Consider the following 19,804-nt stretch of genomic DNA (forward strand, 5'->3'; position numbering starts at 1 on the left):
CTGAGGATGACAGTAAGCAAAACAGCTATGGAGAGTGGGCACTGTAGTTATCCATATGCTATTGGGGTGGCTTAGAGCAAATTATTTAGATTCTCTGAGCTTCAGTTTTCTCATCTATAAAATAAGGAATATTAACAATACCCACCTCACAAGATTGTTGGAGAATTACATGAGATAAGGTGTATAAAGTTCCTCACTTATGAGTGATAATACATTTTTAAAAATTGCTTAGAAAAAGGAAGCAAAATCGTGTCTCTGCTAAGCATCTGGGCTATAAATTCATAGTCAGTCCTAAATTCAAATTCGAGCCCTGCCTGTTTCCAAGTGACTCTGAGTAAGCCACAGCTTCTGTCTAAGCCTTTGGTTCCCCACATATAAAATGAGGTAAATGATAGCACAGTGTTCATTAAATGAGCTGGGAGAAGTCAAGTGCTAGGTACACTGTTAAATCCTCAGTAAATGAGAGCTGCTAAACTGCCATGAGGGGATGTACACAATTCTGCAAGCATTTGGAAAGAGCTCACATCATGTTCCCATCACAGAGGGTCAGAGGGGCAAGAACACTGATTACTCAAACACAAGGGTATGCTGATGAGAACCAGGACGGGGTGCTGGGAGGCCTGATGATTCCCTCAAAGAAAGGTGAGTATTCTAGTGTTGGAGGTGGGATCCTGGACACCCAAACCATTCGCTTTGGGTCTTTTTCCCCTGGGGACTTATTTTTACATACAGTTTTATTTAGGTATAATACATGTAGATTCAACTGCAAAATCTAAACAGTACAATTTGATGAGTTTTGAGATAGGAATACACCACAAACCATCAACACCACCATCAAGATAGAGAACATATGTGTCATCTCTAAAAGATACTTCATACCCTTTCCTCTCTCTTCCCCCATCTCAACACAACCACTGATCTGCTTTACGTCACTTAGTTTGAATTTCTGGAATTTTACATAGTAAGGAATCCATATAGTATGTATTCTCTTTGAGTGGTTTCTTTCACTCAGCATAATTATTGTGAGATTCAGCCACGCTGTTGTATATAGCAACACTTTGTTCTCTTTTTGGGTAAGTAGCCATCACCACACTCAATTTTAGAATATTTTCTTAACCTCAACGTGTGAATATACCATTCACCTGTTGATAGACACTGAAGCTATTTCCAGTTTGTATCTTACAAATAAAGGTTCTATAAACATTCATGTACATCTTTACATGGACAAATGCTTTCATTTCTTTTAGGAATGGAAAAGCTAAGTCATATGTTCAGTGTATATTAAATTATTTTAAGCCAGCCAAACTCTTTATCAATGTGGCTGTTTTATTTTACATTCCAAAAGCAGTGTATCAAAGTTATAGTTTCTCCAAGTATCCTCGCCAATTATATGGCAAGGATTTATGGAGAAACAGGAACTACTGTGATGTGCCTTGGTATGGTTTTCATGTTTCCTGTGCTTGAATTTTGTTGAGGTTCTTAGATCTGTTGGTTTAGTTTTTATTACCTTTGGGAAAGTTTCAGTGACTATCTCTTCAAATAACACTTCTGTCTTCCTAACTTCTTCTGGGGCTCCACTTATATTAGGCTACTTGAAATTGTCCCACAGCTCACTGTTTCTCTACTTATATTTTTTCTTTTTTTTTTCTCATTTTGGACAGTTTCTATTTCTATGTCTTCAAGTTCACTAAACTTTTCTGCTGCAGTATCTAATGTACTAATAATGTCATCTATTGTATTTTTATTTCAGACATTATATTCTTCATCACCAGAAGTAAGATTTACATCTATTTTCTATCTTTTCTGTCTCTCCTTGACATGCCTACACTTTCCTCTACCTTCGTAAACATACAAAAGACATGTTTCAAGTCACTTTACTTTTTTTGCCCAATTTCATAATTCATGTCTATTTCTATTTAAGGATTTTTCTTCTTCTTATGGGTTGTATTTTCCTGTTTTGCATGCCTTATAACGTTTTATTAGATTTCAGACTTTGCAAATTTTACCTTCTGGTGTGCTAGAGAATTTTGTACTCCTTTAAATATTTCTGAGCCTTGCTTTAAATTGCAGTAAAGATACTTGAAAACAGTTCAACTCTTTTAAAGCTTGCTTTTAAGCTTTGCTACGTGGAACCGAACAAACTTTACACCAAGGTTAACTTGGCTCCACTGCTGAGGTAATCCTCTTTGAGTACTCAGTCTAATGCCCTGAATATTACGAGTTTCTTCTCTCTGGCTATTGGGAAACTGAGCTATTCCAAGTCCTGTGTGAGCTCTAGAAATCACTCCACCTACCCTTTTGAGTCAGGTCTTCAGAGCTCTCTCTCTGGGAAGCTCCTCTATGAAACATCCCTTGCAAATTCTAGCCACCCTTACCTACCTCCCTGAATTCTGACCTCTGTCTTCTCAGCTTAGGCAGACTTCTAGGCTCACCTTGGGTTCCAAGCTGGTAAACTTTCTCTAGGTAGTCAACTGGGGCAATTGTAGGGCTCACCTCATTTGTTTCCCTTCCTTGACAATCACTGTCCTGCACATCCTATTTTCCAATGCAGGACAACCATTATTTCATATATTTTGCCCACTTTCTTAGTTAGTTAAGAAGGAAGGATAAATCCAGCTCCTGTTACTCGTCCATGGCCAGAGGCATAGGTCCAGTTTTCAGTTTTTAAATAGTTGAGGTAGATTAGTTTGGAGATTTTTAGTAACATCAAGATATAAAATAGATGGAATCAGTCAAAGCCTGATAGGACCCTTGGAGATTACCTAACACTACCCCCACTTCATTTGGTGGATTAACAGAACTGAGATCAGAGAGGGGAAGGTATCTTCCCAAAGTCACACACCTAATTCTAGCCACAGAATTAGGACTAAAAATCAGGTCTCCTGCTCTTTATTTGTATTCCATCTGGTTATTTTCTGCTGATTTTTTCTTCCAAACCATTTTATTTGGATAGATACAGCTTAGAAATCTAGACCTTCTGTCTTGCCCAAGCCCATTGAGTGGGAAAAATTAGCTCACACCCAGAGGGTATTTAATTTCATGTGATTTTTGCAATCACAATCCCTAGGGTTGGCCTAAAGTGAATACTAGAGCAGCTCATAACACTGAAAAACTTAAAATACCCCCACGGGTAGGCACTCCAGAACAAAACCATATATTTTTCCCAATTGACTTATTATGAACTCACTATGCAGGAAAGAGTGTGACTTAGAATCTAGATTGGCTAATTTAGTCATTTCACCACCTATGGGAACCATGTATCCTACACAAAGAAGCCATTATCACCGCAACTGCATTTGTCTTCCCACAATTTTAGCTATTCATCTGGATTCAAAAACTCTTTCTGGGCTTGGTCTCTGGGAGCTTTTCTTTCTGTCCTGCCTCTTGACTCTTCCAAGAAGCAGCCTAGGATATGCTCCTGCTTAGGATATGCTCCTGCTTTGGAGTCAGAACAGGTTTTACATCTCGGCTCCAATACTTACTTGCTGTGTGACCTTGGGTAAAGTTACTTAACCTCTCTGTAAGGACTGGGAGGGTACTGGCATATATTGATTTTAATGCTCATTCTTTTTGCAGTTTAGCATCTTTGAAATCAAGATGCATATTGCCAGCAGTGGTATGAAGGTTAAATTTGCAGTTTTTCATTCTTGATAGTATATGATGTCTTGGATTCTAAAAATACCGTATTAATCTCTAACGTGCAGAGTCTCCTCAAGGATTAAATAGGATAAAGCAAGCATACATACAGTTTGGCATGTGGTAGGTGCTGAAGGACTCCTGCACTCCCACTGTTACTGGAACCAATACTTGACTGGGTCCTGAGCCTCTGACTTCCCTCACCTGGCAGTTGGTATATGCATTGGGGCAGTCTGATGAGGTGAACAAGTCTGGGAAGACCGGGCTGGCACACTGCTGGCTGGTATTGCAACTTGTGGTTGTCATCAGGCCCCAGAGGCTTTCTAGTAGCTTCCCGCCCTCCAGTTCTGCTTCATTAACACCACTAGCCCGATCTTACCTCTGCTGCTAAGGTGACTTCTGGTGCCATCATCCCAGACTCTCCCTGTCTCATCCCAAAGAACCTCCACAGAATCTAACAAAGCTTGTCAGTCGAAGGGCTCTCCCAAGGCCATTAGAATCAGACCCTGCAGGGCCTGAAGCCAGATCCACATTCCCCAAGGCCCCCCACATACCTCGAGTTGGGATGCAGATACTTGCATGCTTTTGAAATTCAAGGACACCAACTCTGCTCCCGCCTGGAGGGAAAAAAAGAAGAAATAGACACCTGAGGATTAACAACCCTCAAACAACTCCCTGTACAGAAAAGTGGCTTACGTTTCTTCCTCAGGGCTTCCCCACCTTCTGTACTGTCTCCTGCAGGCAGACTGACTTTGGGTGCAGAGGCCTCATCACACTCAAGCTCTTCCATCATGTCCCTTGGCACTAAGGGGTGTAGATGCTGATTCCATGAGCCCACCTCTCTGAGGCACTTACTTCTGACATGTACCAAGAGGTTTTCTCCCTGTTCCCTGCTGGATCCCAGCAGTCCAGGAAATTCTCAGGACTACAGTAAAAAAGAAGAAAGAGGAGGACAGACTAGACTAGCCTTTGTCTTTGGTCATTTCTCCCAGCTTGACAGTCTCCCAAATGATTCTAAAATATGGAGTCTGAGTGAACTGCCACATGACAGTTCATGCCACCCAGGATTCTGAACCATGGCCAGTGTGAGACTGGGAATTAATAATTGTGAGTGACTATCATGGAAACTGTCTCCAAAGAAAAACATCCACAGTTATACTATTCAAACTTCAGAAGATAAAAACAGGCCTACCCCCCCCCCCCGCCCAAAAAAAAAAGAAAAGAAATCTACAGCAAATGATAGGACTTGAAATCCAAAGAACATCTTGGGGCCTGATTCTACACTTGCCTTGTATTCCTGCCCAAAGGCATGGGGTGCAGTGGGGGGAGGGGTGGATCTCCATCCATCCCATCAATCAACTCAGAATCTTGTATCATCCTAGACCCTCCCCAGCACCTCCCTGTCCTTATCCCTCTCCACTGTCAATTTTGCCTGTCTAGGGGTCTATGCTCAGCCCCCTCATTGTGACCTGTTGAGACTGTCTTGTTTCCTGCCACAGCCTTCTTTGTGCTCTTTCCCCATTCAAAGTCTTGCCCCCTCCACTCCCAACCCCACCTCTGCTTCTAGGAGACACTGCTGCTGCTAAGTCGCTTCAGTTGTGTCCGACTCTGTGCGACCCCATAGACGGCAGCCCACAAGGCTCCCCCATCCCTGGGATTCTCTAGGCAAGAACACTGGAGTGGGTTGCCATTTCCTTCTCCAATGCATGAAAGTGAAAAGTGAAAGTGAAGTCGCTCGGTTGTGCCCGACTTCGCGACCCCATGGACTGCAGCCTACCAGGCTCCTCCATCCATGGGATTTTCCAGGCAAGAGTACTGGAGTGGGGTGCCACTGCCTTCTCCGAGGAGACCCTAGAAAAACAGAACTCTTTTCATATGGCCCTACACAGAAACCATCAGTGAAAACTGAAAATCATTTTAAAATAATATATAATGTTATCATACACTAGATGATAACTTATAACACATCCACCTTCATATTCTGAATTCACATATAAAAAACGTATAACACATCCACCTTCATATTCTGAATTCATGTATAAAAAACGTATAGGCCATTTTAAACAAAAGTATCTAGCGGACTTCTCTGGCGGTCCAGTGTTTAAGACACCGAACTTCCACTGCAGGGGGAACAGGTTTGATCCCTGGTCAGGGAACTAAGATCCCGCAAGCAGCTGTGGCACAACCAAAACAAAAAATAGTATCTAATTTTATACTCTGATTTTTCTCACTCATTAAACCTTCAAAAAAATCAATGAACAATAATGGCAAAATACTTGTTAGGATTGCATGGTGAGAACAACAGGGAGTTATATGATGATTCTCATCATATTTGTGCATGTTTGAAACTGTGCATAATAAAACATATCCTCAACGGCCCTCCACAGATCTCGGGATCAAGTCCAAACCGGCATTCAGGGCCCATCAGGATTTGCCTCCACTCCATTTTTCCGGCTCACCTGCTGGCACTCAGTGTGCTGCAGCCTCTCTTGGCACCCAGCTCTCTGCTGCAGCCCTCTTTGCCCATGCATCTCCTTCTAGAAGATCACATTCTCCCCGTCTGTCATGCCCAGAAGGCGTCTCATCATCCCTTGGAAACCAGATGAAAACAACCCCTCATCTGGACCACCTTCCTGGACATGACTCTCTTCTGGGAGGCAGAGGGAGTCTGGTATTTGCCCGCCTGGTAAAGAGCAAACAACGATGTGCATGTGTTTCAGAGAGGCCCAGAAAGTCTTAGTTAATAGTGAAGTGAAAGTCGTTCAGTCATGTCCCACTCTTTGGGACCCCATGGACTATACAGTCCATGAAATTCTCCAGGCCAGAATACTGGAGTGGGTAGCCTTTCCCTTCTCCAGGGGATCTTCCCAACCCAGGGATCGAACCCAGGTCTCCCACATTGCAGGCAGGTTCTTTACCAACTGAGCTACTAGGGAAGCCCCTAGTTAACAGAGCAGGTACATTTACTTGAACTTCTGGCAAGTCGGGTAATTTCTCTCGGCTTCTGCTTCTGTCTCTATAAAAATGAAGATAATAGCAGCACTTATCTCACAGGGCTGGGGTAAGGATTCAGCGGTATTCTCTATGTAAACAGTTTTCCCACAGTACCTGGGGGTGGGTGGACCAAGAGACTGACTTATAGACAGACTTCAATCAAATACTAGAGCGGATAACTGAGCAGCTCGTCTTAGAGGAAATGCTCCCAAGGCCTACAGGAAAGGAACTGCTCTTTAGCTCTTACTGGGAGCTAGAGCAAATTGTGGCAAATCGGTGATATCAGAGTCACTTCCTCTGAGTCCCGGGGAGGTTCATACTTGAGGGAGGGTGGGAATGAGGCGGGGGGAGGGTCTTCCAAGGTCGAGGCCCCGGGCCCTGGCCAGCTTTCTGCTTCTCTTCGGAAGACGCACGCCAATCTGGGGCCTGTCCCTGGACCGAAATCTGGGGGCCTAGTCGGCAGGGAAACCAGCCCCGGTGACGCTCCCCAGTCTGAGTCTCCAGTGAGCTCGGACCGCCCGGGGCGCTGATGCGGGGTGAGCGGCGCTAAGCGGGCCCGACGCAGTGCCCCCCGCCCGCCCGCTCCTCCGGACGCCCGCGGCCTCGTGCGTCAGCGGCGCGGGCGGGCGCGGGGGGGGAGGGGGGCGCCGCAAGGTGAGGGCCCCGCGCCGCCTTAAGAAGCCGCGCGCCCCCGCCGCCGCTCAGAGCTCGCAGCGCGCCGCGCCGGCCGGACGTGCGGGCTCGGGCGCCTCGGCTCTTGCGGCTCGCGCCGCCGGGTTCCAGCCAGCCGCCACCGGCGCCTCGGGAGGCCGCCTGGTCCAGCGCTCCGCGTCCCGAGGGACCGGCACGCAGCTCCCGCGGCGCGACGCCTCCGGCAGCAACAGGTAAGCGGCCCCAGCCCTGCTCCCTGCGCCCAGCCGGACCCCCGCGCTCTGGCGCCCCGGACGCCCCGTCCGCCGCGGCCGGTCGGCGACTGCGCTGCCCCGCGTGGAGTCCCCCCACCCCGCGCCCCAACCCCTGGCGCGGCCCCTTCTCGGCCAGTCCCTCGCCCTCGCTTTTTCACTCGCACTTTCCCTCGTCCCCCGCCCCTATCTTCTCGATGTCTTCCCATTCTTTCTCATATTCTCTGCTTCCCATCCTCTCTTTTTAAAATTTTTCTGTCTCTGTTTCCCCGTCTCTCCTTCTTCTGTCTCTCTCATTGGCTCATTCATTGACTCTAGGTCTCTTTTCTCTATCATTCTCTCTGTCTCTGAGTGGCTCTCATTCTGTCTCTCATCTTTTTCTGTCTCTGTCTCCTGATGTTTTCTTATTCTCTTTCTCTGTCTGCCTCTCAATCTCTGGGCGCTCTCTCTCTCTCAGACTTCTCCTCCACCACCTCCGCCTCTTCCCTGGCTCTCCCCAGCTCACCCATCCCTCCACCCGCCACCGCTGAGGCCGGGTGGGCTGGAGAATGGAGACAGGATGCCGAATTAGGGGGCGGGGGGCGTCCGCAGTAGGCATCCCCCCTGCATCCAGCAGCTTCTGTGCTTTGAGAAACTGGGAGGTTTAACCACCAGAGCCCGCGGCGGCCAAGGCGGCAGCTGGTTTCCATGGTAAAATAAAGTCGACAGAGAGATAGAGATCAGAGATAGAGATCCAGCCAGAGATAAACCGAGGTGAGAGATCATCGGAGAAGGATAGTAAGAGAGAGACTGCACACACACTCAAACATACCAAAAAAAAAAAAAAGTGTTTCGCGAAAGTCCCAGAGAAGAGAGTGAGAGACAGAGAAGCTGACTTCCTTTAAGTGCACGCGCTGTAAAGAGTCTGAGTAACGCAGAGGCAGAGACAATCAGGAGAAACGCAGTAGATCCTGAGGGACACGAGCAGATAATGATAAGGAGAGAACTTAAGGCGCGGGGAAGACAGAAGCTGCAGCGGGTAAACAGGGAGAGACACCGAGGGAAGAGGATGCGAGAAATTCAGAACAAGAGCAGCGAGAGATGGGAGACGCTGAGAGACAGAACCCGAGAGAGACATGGTGACAGGAGAGCTGGAGAGATGCGGAGACGGTCAGAGACACACAGTCAGCGAGTGATACTGAACAGGTGCACCGAGGAGCCACGGAGATTGTCAGGGAAATAGACTGTGGGAGAGAAGTGGGGAGACAAGACAGCATCCGGGGAAGACGCAGAAGCGCACGCACTGGCGAGCGACAGAGACAGTGACTGGCAGAGACACAGAAACGAGAGGGCATCAGAAAGAGACGGTAGGAGACAGGGACGAGACCCAGAGAAAGACGGCGAGACGCAGAGACGCGCGTGCACACAGCCACGGAGAAAGTGCGCTGGCGAAAGCAGACTCAGAGGGAAACTGAGGCGGAGAAGCTGACCGCGAGTGGGAGGGCGAGAGGGGAGTAACAGAAGCGGAGGTGAGAGGAGAACAGACTGGCAGAGGAGAGACAGCGTGCACGTGCTGGCAAGGGTCTGGGAAATAGGGACAGACCCCAGAGTGAGGGACAAGGGTGAGACAGCCAGAGAAAACCGGTAACGCGCGCACGCACACGCGCGCACACACACACACGAGATACAGGGAAAGTGCGCTAATTAGAGACTCTGGGGAGAAAAAGAGAAGTGTACACACGTAAACAGGCAGGGATGGAGCGCGCTCGCGCGCATGCGCTAGCGGGAGAGCCCGGGAGAGACCTCTGGAGAAACCCAAACTGCGAGACCCCCAGAGAGTGTGGGAGGCGCACGCGCCAGCTGGAGACAGCTGTGGGAGGGGTGTCTCGGAAACCCCCCAAAAGAGGGAGAGGCAGAGAGACCCAGAGAATAAGAGAAGGATTTAGAGAAACTGCCCGGACGCGGGGGAGAGACCGGGGCACGCGCACGGGGTCCCCGGGGCTGGGGTCCTGCAGCGCTGCTGCCCAGCGTGGAAGCGCCCACCCCACCCTCGCGCCCCAAGCAGGGGGACTAACCCAGCCCGCGTGTTTCTTTCGTCCCCAGCCTAGGCGCTGAGTGTGTTCCGTGCGCCCCTTCGCCGCCCGCCGGGGCCGGCCCGGCGCCCGCACCTGTCGCCCTCCTGCCCCTGCCGCCATGGCGTCCACCTGCACCAACAGCACGCGCGAAAACAACAGCAGCCACGCGTGCATGCCCCTCTCCAAAATGCCCATCAGCCTGGCGCATGGCATCATTCGCTCGAGTGTTCTGCTCATCTTCCTCACCGCCTCCTTCGTGGGCAACATAGTGCTGGCGTTCGTGCTGCAGCGCAAGCCTCAGCTGCTGCAGGTGACCAACCGCTTCATCTTTAACCTCCTCGTCACTGACCTGCTGCAGATCTCGCTCGTGGCCCCCTGGGTGGTGGCCACCTCCGTACCCATCTTCTGGCCCCTCAACAGCCATTTCTGCACTGCCCTGGTTAGCCTCACTCACCTGTTTGCCTTCGCCAGCGTCAACACCATCGTGGTGGTGTCCGTGGATCGCTACCTGTCCATCATCCACCCTCTCTCCTACCCGGCAAAGATGACCCCACGCCGGGGCTACCTGCTCCTCTATGGCACCTGGATCGTGGCCATCCTGCAGAGCACGCCCCCACTCTATGGCTGGGGCCAGGCTGCCTTCGATGAGCGCAATGCCCTTTGCTCCATGATCTGGGGGGCCAGCCCCAGCTACACAATTGTCAGTGTCGTGTCCTTCATCGTCATCCCGCTGATTGTCATGATTGCCTGCTACTCTGTGGTGTTCGGGGCTGCCCGCCGGCAGCACGCACTGCTCTACAACGTCAAGAGCCACAGCTTGGAAGTGCGAGCCAAGGACCGGGTGGAGAATGAGAACGAAGAGGGCAGCAAGAAGGATGAGTTCCAGAGCGAGAGTGAGTTCCATGGCCAGGATGAAGGTGAGGTCAAGGCCAAGGAGGACAGCGTGGAAGCCATGGAGGGCAGCAAGAAGGCCAAAAAAGGGAGCGTGGAGACTGGTGAGGGGAGCATGGAGGCCACTGGCAGTGAAGAGGTCAGAGAAAGCAACTCTTCGGTGGCCAAAGGCAGCACCAAAATTCAGAGCAGCAGGAAGGCAGACAAGGGCCGCCTAGAGGTCACCCAGTGCAACATTGACCTGGGTGAAGACGACCTAGAGTTTGGTGAGGATGACCTCCATTTCAGTGAGGATGACATCGAGGCAGTGAACATTCCAGAGAGTCTCCCAGTCAGTCGTCGAAACAGCAACGGTGACCCCCCTCTGCCCAGGTGCTACCAGTGCAAAGCTGCTAAAGTGATCTTCCTCATCATCTTCTCCTACGTGCTGTCTCTGGGGCCCTACTGCTTTCTAGCAGTCCTGGCCGTGTGGGTGGATGTCCAAACCAAGGTACCCCAGTGGGTGATCACCATAATTATCTGGCTTTTCTTCCTGCAGTGCTGCATCCACCCCTACGTCTATGGCTACATGCATAAGACCATCAAGAAGGAGATCCAGGACATGCTGAAGAAGTTTTTCTGCAAGGAGAAGCCCCCCAAAGAAAACAGCCACCCAGACCTGCCCGGAACCGAAGCCGGCACCGAGGGTGGAACTGAAGGCAAGATCGTCCCTTCTCATGATTCTGCCACTTCGCCTTGAAGTTGGTTCTAAGGTAAACCTTGAACTGTTCACAGAATACAGGAGCAGCTTTCTCTTAAATGGACCATCCACAATCGTGTTAATGCCAACCCATACCATTCCAGGCAAAGGTTCTGCACATGCTCCTCTCACCACAAGGTAGATACATATATGGAAGAGGTAGGAACTGGGGTCTTCCCTAAAAAGTGTGCCCCTCAAAGAATAAACTTGAGGATTCTGACTGAAATTTCTCTCCCCCCCCAAAAAAAAAGTTATTAGGCTCTAAATTTCTTAAAGCAACAAGGGCTATCCAATTTGGGCACGTGCTTGGTATTATGTCTGTCTCCCCAGAGCTACCATGTATCAGTTTTTGCTCTGAGGGAAAAGGAAGATGATGCTGGTGAACTTAAGGACTTGTGAGCTCATGGGAAGGGCTCCAGCGTATGTTCAACAGAAAGAAAAGCAATGGACCAAGTCATTCATGGAGCCCAGGAAGCAGAACCTGACCGACTGATCAACGTTTTAGCCAAATTCTAGACTGAAGAGCCCCCACAATCTGGTGCAAAGACTATTACAGAAACTAAGGGCATTGTGTAGTTAAAAGACCAAGAAGGTTTCTATATCCTCCAAAGGGATCCAGAAAAGTCAAAGAAGATAATAGAGCATGAAATGGGGAGCTAATCCAAGGGAGAAGATAGGAAAATCACACATCTGTGGGTCTAAACAGTTGACTTTTTTCTATACAATCCTGGGTTTGGGCATGGGTGGAGGCCACAATTGTTTTATGCAAATGGAAAATTGTCTGTTAACACTGAACTATTTTCTGTCTCCTATTTGAATAATAGTGGGACAGAAATCACCACTGTTTTACAATTTTCCCTTTGTGATTGAATTGAGATGCTCATGAGAATCCTCCAAATCACCTCTGCCAGTCACTTGTCCTACAAAACTCACACTGCCAATCAAGAGAGATATGCCCACTAGAAATGTCTTTTGTGCCCCTGAGATCATAAACAAGACATATGATCTCCACATGGGGCAAAAGTAAGGCAAGATAAATGTTTTCCTTCGTCCAGGCACACCCAGGAGTCTTTTCTACTTGTGACCATCTCTGAAACCCATAAGCTCTCCACAGATGTGGCAGAGAAAAATAAGAGTTGGAAATAACAGAGAGGATGCTTTTTCAATACCTGGCCTATTACTTGACCTGTTCCAGACAATGCTAAATCGAAACATTCAGGTCAGACTTATCCTCATTATTTCTGTCGAAGTATATCACTTTGGGAAAACCTTTACAAGATCTAAATCATCCTTAGGGTCAATACAGAGGAAGAAATTTCAAATCCCAAACCCTGAAATCACTTTGAGTGGGTATATACTTGTGTATTTCTGAAGGCACAGACCATATTGACATGACCAAATAACACAGAACCAAAAAATGGTCAAGACAGTGTTTTGATCCTCCTGAAGATCACATTAAAGCAACTCTGTGATCAAGTGTTCAGGCAGAAATCCAATGTTAATATGGGTGGAGGGAGAGGAAAGAGCATTTCATGGAAAAAATGGTTGATCAGGTGGTGTATATAAAGATGGCCATATTCAGGGTTTAGTCTCATTCTTGTGTGATGACCATGTCTGTATTAGAACTGAAATTTCTTTCATTTAAAAGCCAAGCTCACTTATATTTTATCTCTTCCTCCTGACAGATTCCAGCATGAGCATCTCAAGGGGGAAGAGGTAAACAGCAGTCAGTGTATTTGGGCTATGAATAAGTCTGCATGGAATTTGGCATTGCCATGTTCAGAATTTAGGAAATAAATTTGGGGATAGACCCAAATAGTATTGAGCTGACCCATGAATTTGATATATCCATGAAAATCATATTGATTTCAACCCCAGTAATTTGGAACTTGTGGTAATTCAGACAAGACATGGGGGCTAAAGTTTACCTTTGTAAATCATTTATTTTTCTACCAAAATGTGAATTAACAGTCATAAATTTATGATACCAATTTATTGCCAAGCTCTTGTAACAGTCTGTCCTCAAAGGATTTCTGGGTGAAGAAATGGCCCATGTGACCAGTCCTTCTATGGGGGGAGGGGTTTTGCCTTGAAGATCAGTCATGGTCAAAGGAGTTTGACGTACTGGTAGCCTGCCCTTTAAGTAGAAATGCTTACCTGGGTAGGAAACAGGTTTTCAAACATAAGTGTCTCCAAATATTTTGTTGAAACTGAACTTCTTGTTTTATTTTTAAAGCGCAACCCCTTCAAAGTGTATCAGAGAAAATTGTTTGCCAAAATCCCAAATCCAAATGGAAGCAGAACCTGTCCAAGTGTGGTAAGTTCACTTAATACACACAACATCCTCCAGGGCACCAACACTCACCAATTTCCTTTTTCAAGTTCCTCTTTTCCCTAATTTAGTCATTGTCCATTCTCATAGCAAATTGGATTTTTCAAAGTCGAAAACCTTTTGAAAACAGGGGACTGGGTAAAGAGAACCTTTGAATTAAGAGCATTCTGCTTTGCTGACATTTTCTTAATGAACAATAGGGCCTCTAGTGAGCTTGGAGATAGCAACTGCTTCAAATTGTAGGCTATTTTGAATAAAACACTATCAACTTAATGAGGTTTTACTGCACATACTGTTTTGTCATTTGAAAATCTGAAAGCACACACAGAAGTCATCATTAGCCTCACAGATCCTCGTGTGCAATAGCTTTCCCTGAATGTTTTTAAAGGAGGTGTTCTTCTGCCAAGGCCACTTCATACATGCAGTAAAAATCCCATTAAAGTCCAGGGGCCAGACAAACCAGACTTTGAAATGATGTGGTTTCCAATTTAATGATTTCCTTATTTAAAAATAATAGAGCATCCAGTTTGCCAAGGAGTCGCAGGTGCTTTGACTAACACACCAATTTCAACAAGCTTGGGAAGGCAGTAATAAGGAGCAAGCCCCAGGCTTCTGTGACTTTTATGATTGCAAGGGTCCATCTTCTCTATGGCACCACAAATACCAGCTGCTTGGAAGTCCTGTGTACTTCCGGCCCCCTGCCTACCTCCTGCCATTATGCCCACTGCCTTCACGCCCTCCCCCTGCTGTGCTGGCCCTTCTTGAAGCTCTGTGTGCTCACTCACCCCCATTCATCCCCTTCCCACCCAGAGCTGACAGGGACCCCGGGGCCCATGAAGCAGGGAAGAACAGAAGTAAACAGAGGGACCAGCAATTAAAGGTATTTTTCTGTCTCCTCCCCCAACTCCAGTCCAATTTTAAGATGAGGGGATATCTACTTCAAATTCAGCAGGTAAGGAAAACTGCCATTTTATCATAGGAGGGGGTAGGCACCTCATTTCTTATCAAGAAACACCCACTACAACACATCTTTGGGAGCACATTCAATTCTGTAGATACTGTCCAATTATTTCAGAAAAAAAAAAACCACTAAAAAATTACCTATAAAATTGTAAGGTGCCTGATACTGCCTTATTTTCTACATAATTAGCCAATTAAACTAGGTAAAGTTACTTCAAAAGATTTTTTCATACTACCTAGAGAGTAACATGTAAGATTAAACTACACTTTCTTTTTAGACTTTGCCAAAATGCTCTTAAAACTATCTGAAATATACCATTTGGAAGAGAAAAATTATGCATCATCTGGTCATTTGAATGCTTCAAAATAAAACCCTCAGAGGTCGTTAAGATCAAACAAAGAGAGTACCAGTGTCAACTTGTGGACTGTATTTTTTTTCTCATAACTGCCCTCTCCCAGATTTTGAGAAAAAAAAATCAAAAGAAGTGTTTTCCCCTCATAATATCTTTCTTATTGTATTCTTCTTTAAGACACACCCTTGTGCTGTCAGGAGAGGCTTCTCTAAGCAAAATGTCTTTTCCCTCTAGAGCAGACAAACGATTAAAGGAACAGGTGGCTGTGAGCCAGTCACCAAGATAAGGAGAGAAAATCTGGCCAGTCATGGCTTTTGACCTTCTTGGTCTTTATCTCTGTCTCTCCTTTTCTATGGGCCAGACAGGTGCTCTTGGCCCCTCTCAAAGCCCTTCCAAGTTAAGGCATGAGGAGACAGAAGCAGCGCCACAAACAACAGATCATAGCTTAGAAGTCAAAAAGGAGAGAGACCCTTGTCATAAATTCTTTCCAGTTACTTACAATCTCTTCCTCTACGGCAAAGGCCCAGCTTGCTTACAGCAGTCTTCTGCTAAAAGCAGCACTGCTGACTGAAGGAAGAACTAGGAAAGCTAAAATTCACAACTAAAGTTCATTGCTCTTTGTTAAAAAGTAGAGTAAGAATCCTCAAGGTCAGTGAAGGTTGCCAATAGTTGTCAAGTATTCTCATCACTGCCTCTCAAAGCTCACCTATCTCAGTGTCTACACACCAAGGGGAAAACACAGTAACTTGTACACTCACAAGAGGTTTGCTATGGCCGAGAATTCCTTCCTGGATCTCTCTTGTTCTAAAATACACGCAAAAACAAGATTGGTTTCAGTTTGGTGCTTCAAAGTTGAGTGGATTCCCCACCCCTTCATCTGTGCTACAACTTTGATGTTAAAACTTTTGGTATTTTTGTCCGTTTTAGTGGTGTATTCCATTCTGTAGTAATTCTTCTAAATGTAAGCTATTACTGTATACAAAATATGTGTTCTTGGAGATAAGGTGCTAGATATTAGACTGTATGTGTCTATAGATTGTGTCACCATCAAAAATGGGTAGTGTGTCCATGTAAAGTTAGTGAATCAAATGCATGCACGATTCTATTTGTGACCCACACCTTGGTCAGTTTCTGAAGTAGAACATAGTATATTTGTGTTTAAAGTTTTCTTTTTAAAGTGTATACTACAGGATGTAGAAGAGGCTTCAAGGTGGGGTGGCAGGAAGTGGTGCCTTTCATTTCTTAAATCCCTGGTACAGTATACGACAGGTGAGAACTGATTCTGGTACAATTGGTAATTACGGCAACTTAATCGTCTTGGGTGAAGTTCTCGCTGGCAGTTCGATGACACGCTTGGCACTGGCACGCCTGTTTTCCATTCATTGTATAGAATGCAAAATGAAAAAGACAATCCTTTCATCCTTATAAAGCAAAGACCCCAGGACAGGCTATTGGAATCCTATTAGCAGGATGGAAAGAATGATGTACTCTCAAAATCCAACCAGTACCTGACTGTGAACTGACAGTTTGCATTGAGCAGATCTATATTGTGACCATCTCTCCCCTCCCAAAGCAGTACCACAAACCAGAAAAAGGCTGCTCTGTTTTATTTTCTTTGATTGATTGCCTGAGAAGAGCTTAGATGAGTAAATAGATAAAGAAGTAGTGGGACACCTCCGGGAGTCACAGCTAAGATGTTTGAGAATTACAATCATATAGCAACAGCATTTGCATCAGACAAGAAAAGAGAACTATGAGATGAGTTCATTATATTTTAAGAATAAAAATAGTAAAGCTAAAAGCTATATATATATATATATTGAATAATTTCTAAAACTGCCTTTTAATACCAAATTTTATGTGCTGTTTTTGAGACTGAAAGCAGGAGGAAAATGCATTCAGTCAATAAACAGTTTTCATTAGTATTTTGAATTTGAATTTTTCCTTTTCCTTTTCAAAAAGTATTTGCAATTTAAAAGTGCCTTTTCAAAGGATTGCCAAACTACAATCCTGGGGCCAAGTTCCCACTGGCACAACTTACCTTCAGGTGCACAAAAGGGGTGGACTTAATCCTCCTCCCCCCAGCAAGAAGAGAAACCCCTTCACACCCTAATCAAATTCATACATCAATACTGTTACACAGATCAGGAGTCTCAGAGACTCTGCCCAAGGACAAGGTTTCATATATTGGTTGACTTCAGTTGGATCCTTTCTAAAAATGGTTACAGCACATGTTCTTGCTGGACAGGAATAATGGACTCCTGCTTGGGGAATGCAGAGAGATTGATGTTTGTGGTTTAACTAAATATTATTAAATAATGTTTGTGTTTCTTAAATAGGTGCTGTTAATCTGTCCTTGGTATATTCTTCTTAAATATGCTAAATAAAGTCTAATTTTAATGCATATCTGGTTATTATTCTGAGCTCCATGGGAAAAACATAAGGGAGGGAGACACGTAACTAGTTCTCCATCCCTTCTCTTTTGGTCGAACAGAGGAGACGGGAGAAACTAATCAGAGTACATGGTAGAATGAAATACATGGGCTCCAGTATTTTTGCATTGTTTTTCCAATATAAGGGATATGCAGTGGGAGGGAGAGTGGTCTTCAGGGGCTTGCTGGAAGAGGGGAATCTGCTTAGCCCTCCCAAAGTGAGAGTGATCAGATTTCAAAAATAAACTTATGGTCACCAAACGGGAAAGGTGGGAGGAAGGATTAATTAGGAGTTTGCGATTAACAAATACACACTACTATATATAAAATACATAACCAACAAGGACCTGCTGTATAGCACAGAAAACTCTACTCAATGCTCTGTTCTAACATATATGGGAAAAGAATCTAAAAAAGAGTGGATATATGTACATGCATAACTGATTCACTTTCTGGTACACCTGAAACTAACACATTATAAATCAATTATTCTCTCATATAGAGACTTCCTTGGTGGTCCAGTGGTTAAGACTCTACCCTCCCAAATGCAGTGGGCCAGAGTTCAATCTCTCATCAGGGAACTAGATTTCATATGCTGCAACTAAGACCTGGCTGTTTGTTGTTTAGTCGCTCAGTCATGTCCAACTCTTTTGTGACCCCATGGACTGTAGCCCACCAGGCTCCTCTGTTCATGGAATTTCCAAGCCGAGAATACTGGAGTTGCTATTTCCTCCAACAGGGGATCTTCCCGACCCAGGAATTGAACCCACTCCTCCTGCTCTGGCAGGCTGACTCTTTACCACTGAGCCACCTGGGAAGCCCCAAGACCCAGTTCAGCCGAATAAAATAAATATTTTTTAAAAACTATAATAAGAAATAAAATTTTTTAAAAACAGCAAACTGAGGGTGGGTGATCAGAGTGGAAAAATGGGGCCAGATGGCTTGTGGGGCTCCCAAATGCCAGCCTTATTCCCAAGGCCATGGGGTTGTGGGGTGGGGGTGAATAGGCTTAAAGAAACAGTACTGCCCAGCACCTGGATCACCCCCACTGGGCTCCTGGCCCTGCTGTCCTGCTACTCATGACCAGGACACCTCCCTTGGCACAATTAAGCCACACACAGACCATTCTCACCACCACCACCGCCCCCCAAAACACACACACACACAATGCAGCTCCAACTCACCAGGATTTATGTAACAAGAGGCAGGAGCGTGTTCCCTCAAGCCCCAGTCTTAAGAAAATGGGTCTGCCTCTAACAACAACCATGACATGAAAGAAAACACAGAGCACAGATGAGACAAACAAATATGTCCCAAACTTAAAGTCTACTAGTTCCTCTCAAGTCCAGGTGCTTGACCTACTGGTAGCCCTTCTTCTCCAAATCTTATCAGTGGTGGTATAAGGAGCTGCTCCTTGTACCTCTGAAGCAGCCCTACAGAGGTTCAGGGAGCTATCCATGCCCATTTCAATCAAAAGAAAGTGCCCTCCCTTCTCCATTAATTCTCCATTAATTCTTCTCCATTAATTCTCCAGAATTAAATTGAATACTGACCTACACGCTGTATTTCAAGATGTTAAAAGATGGCTGCCTTATTCACACAGTCACCTTTGACCTTGGTCTGTGAATGCCCACCAGGCAGTGACCTTCTCCTGCTACAGAAATACTTTTATTAATACCTTTTAACAAGCTACCAGTGGAAGCAAGTGAGCTCAGATAAAACTATCAGGCAGCAAACCTGGTAGGAGCTGAGTCCCCTGAAGCTGGAACAATGCTTAGTGCAGAGTATTTAGAGGAGAAGGGACCTGGTTCCAAGGCATCTCCTCATAACAGCTCTTCCTCTCAAGCAGGGTTTAGGGGTCAGCTTTCGATTATGAAACTGAATGCGAGAGGGCTAAGAGGATCTGAAAATCCCACTGTCAAGAGACAACTTTGACCGTCTGTAGCCACTCTTCCCCTCAGTCACAACTCTGCTCCTTCCAATATAGAAGAAGGCCTACTACAGGCGAACAAATGAGTTTCTTCTTCCCCAATGCAACTCGTCAACTCTTCCTCCCTCTCCTACTCTTTCAGAATGCAATTCTCTGACCTTGTCTCTCTTCATTCCAGACTCCCCTTCAAGAGCCACACCACCTCTTTGATCCCTGCACACACCAACATGTATTCCTCAGCTTGAGGGCAACTTTGAGAACATTCATGAATTGAAGGGTATGTATAGATGGTTTTTAAATATTTACCTCAATAAGACAAATATTTATCAATAATATTTATCACAAAACAATGTATGAATTTCATGCCATCTCCCCTGAAACTGCAAGCTCAAAGAATATTTGCAATACAAATTCCCAATATTTAGGGAGTTGTGACACCTGACTATTGTCTAGTAGGAGCAAATAAATCCAAGAGAATTGACTTCAAAGATTTGTTATCTACACACAACTAAGTCAAGCTTGCACACTCTCAGCACGTTCTCCAAGGGCAGCAAGCAAAAACAATAGACAACTAAACAACC

The 19,804-nt window shown here is 45.8% G+C and overlaps 1 protein-coding gene across 4 annotated transcripts; it reads left to right on the plus strand.

Annotated features, from left to right (window-relative positions):
- Window positions 1-9,658: 9,658 nt before the first annotated feature.
- On the plus strand, window positions 9,659-17,265 carry GPR101 (G protein-coupled receptor 101). 4 transcript variants are annotated; one of them, XR_006058239.2, is made up of 3 exons: window positions 9,659-12,932; window positions 13,453-13,533; window positions 14,359-17,265. XR_006058239.2 is itself a non-coding variant. In XM_042241684.2 (3 exons), the coding sequence occupies exon 1, from the start codon at window positions 9,705-9,707 to the stop codon at window positions 11,214-11,216; it is 1,512 nt and encodes a 503-aa protein (XP_042097618.1). In that variant the 5' UTR covers window positions 9,659-9,704; the 3' UTR covers window positions 11,217-11,229; window positions 12,902-12,932; window positions 13,453-17,265. The 4 variants fall into 4 exon arrangements, 2 of the variants coding, with proteins under 2 accessions (XP_042097618.1, XP_014960494.1); XM_042241684.2 differs by having other exon boundaries at window positions 9,659-11,229; window positions 12,902-12,932; window positions 13,453-17,265; XR_006058238.2 differs by having other exon boundaries at window positions 9,659-13,533.
- Window positions 17,266-19,804: the final 2,539 nt, after the last annotated feature.

Source organism: Ovis aries, chromosome X, assembly GCF_016772045.2.
Source record: "Ovis aries strain OAR_USU_Benz2616 breed Rambouillet chromosome X, ARS-UI_Ramb_v3.0, whole genome shotgun sequence".
NCBI lineage: Eukaryota > Metazoa > Chordata > Mammalia > Artiodactyla > Bovidae > Ovis > Ovis aries.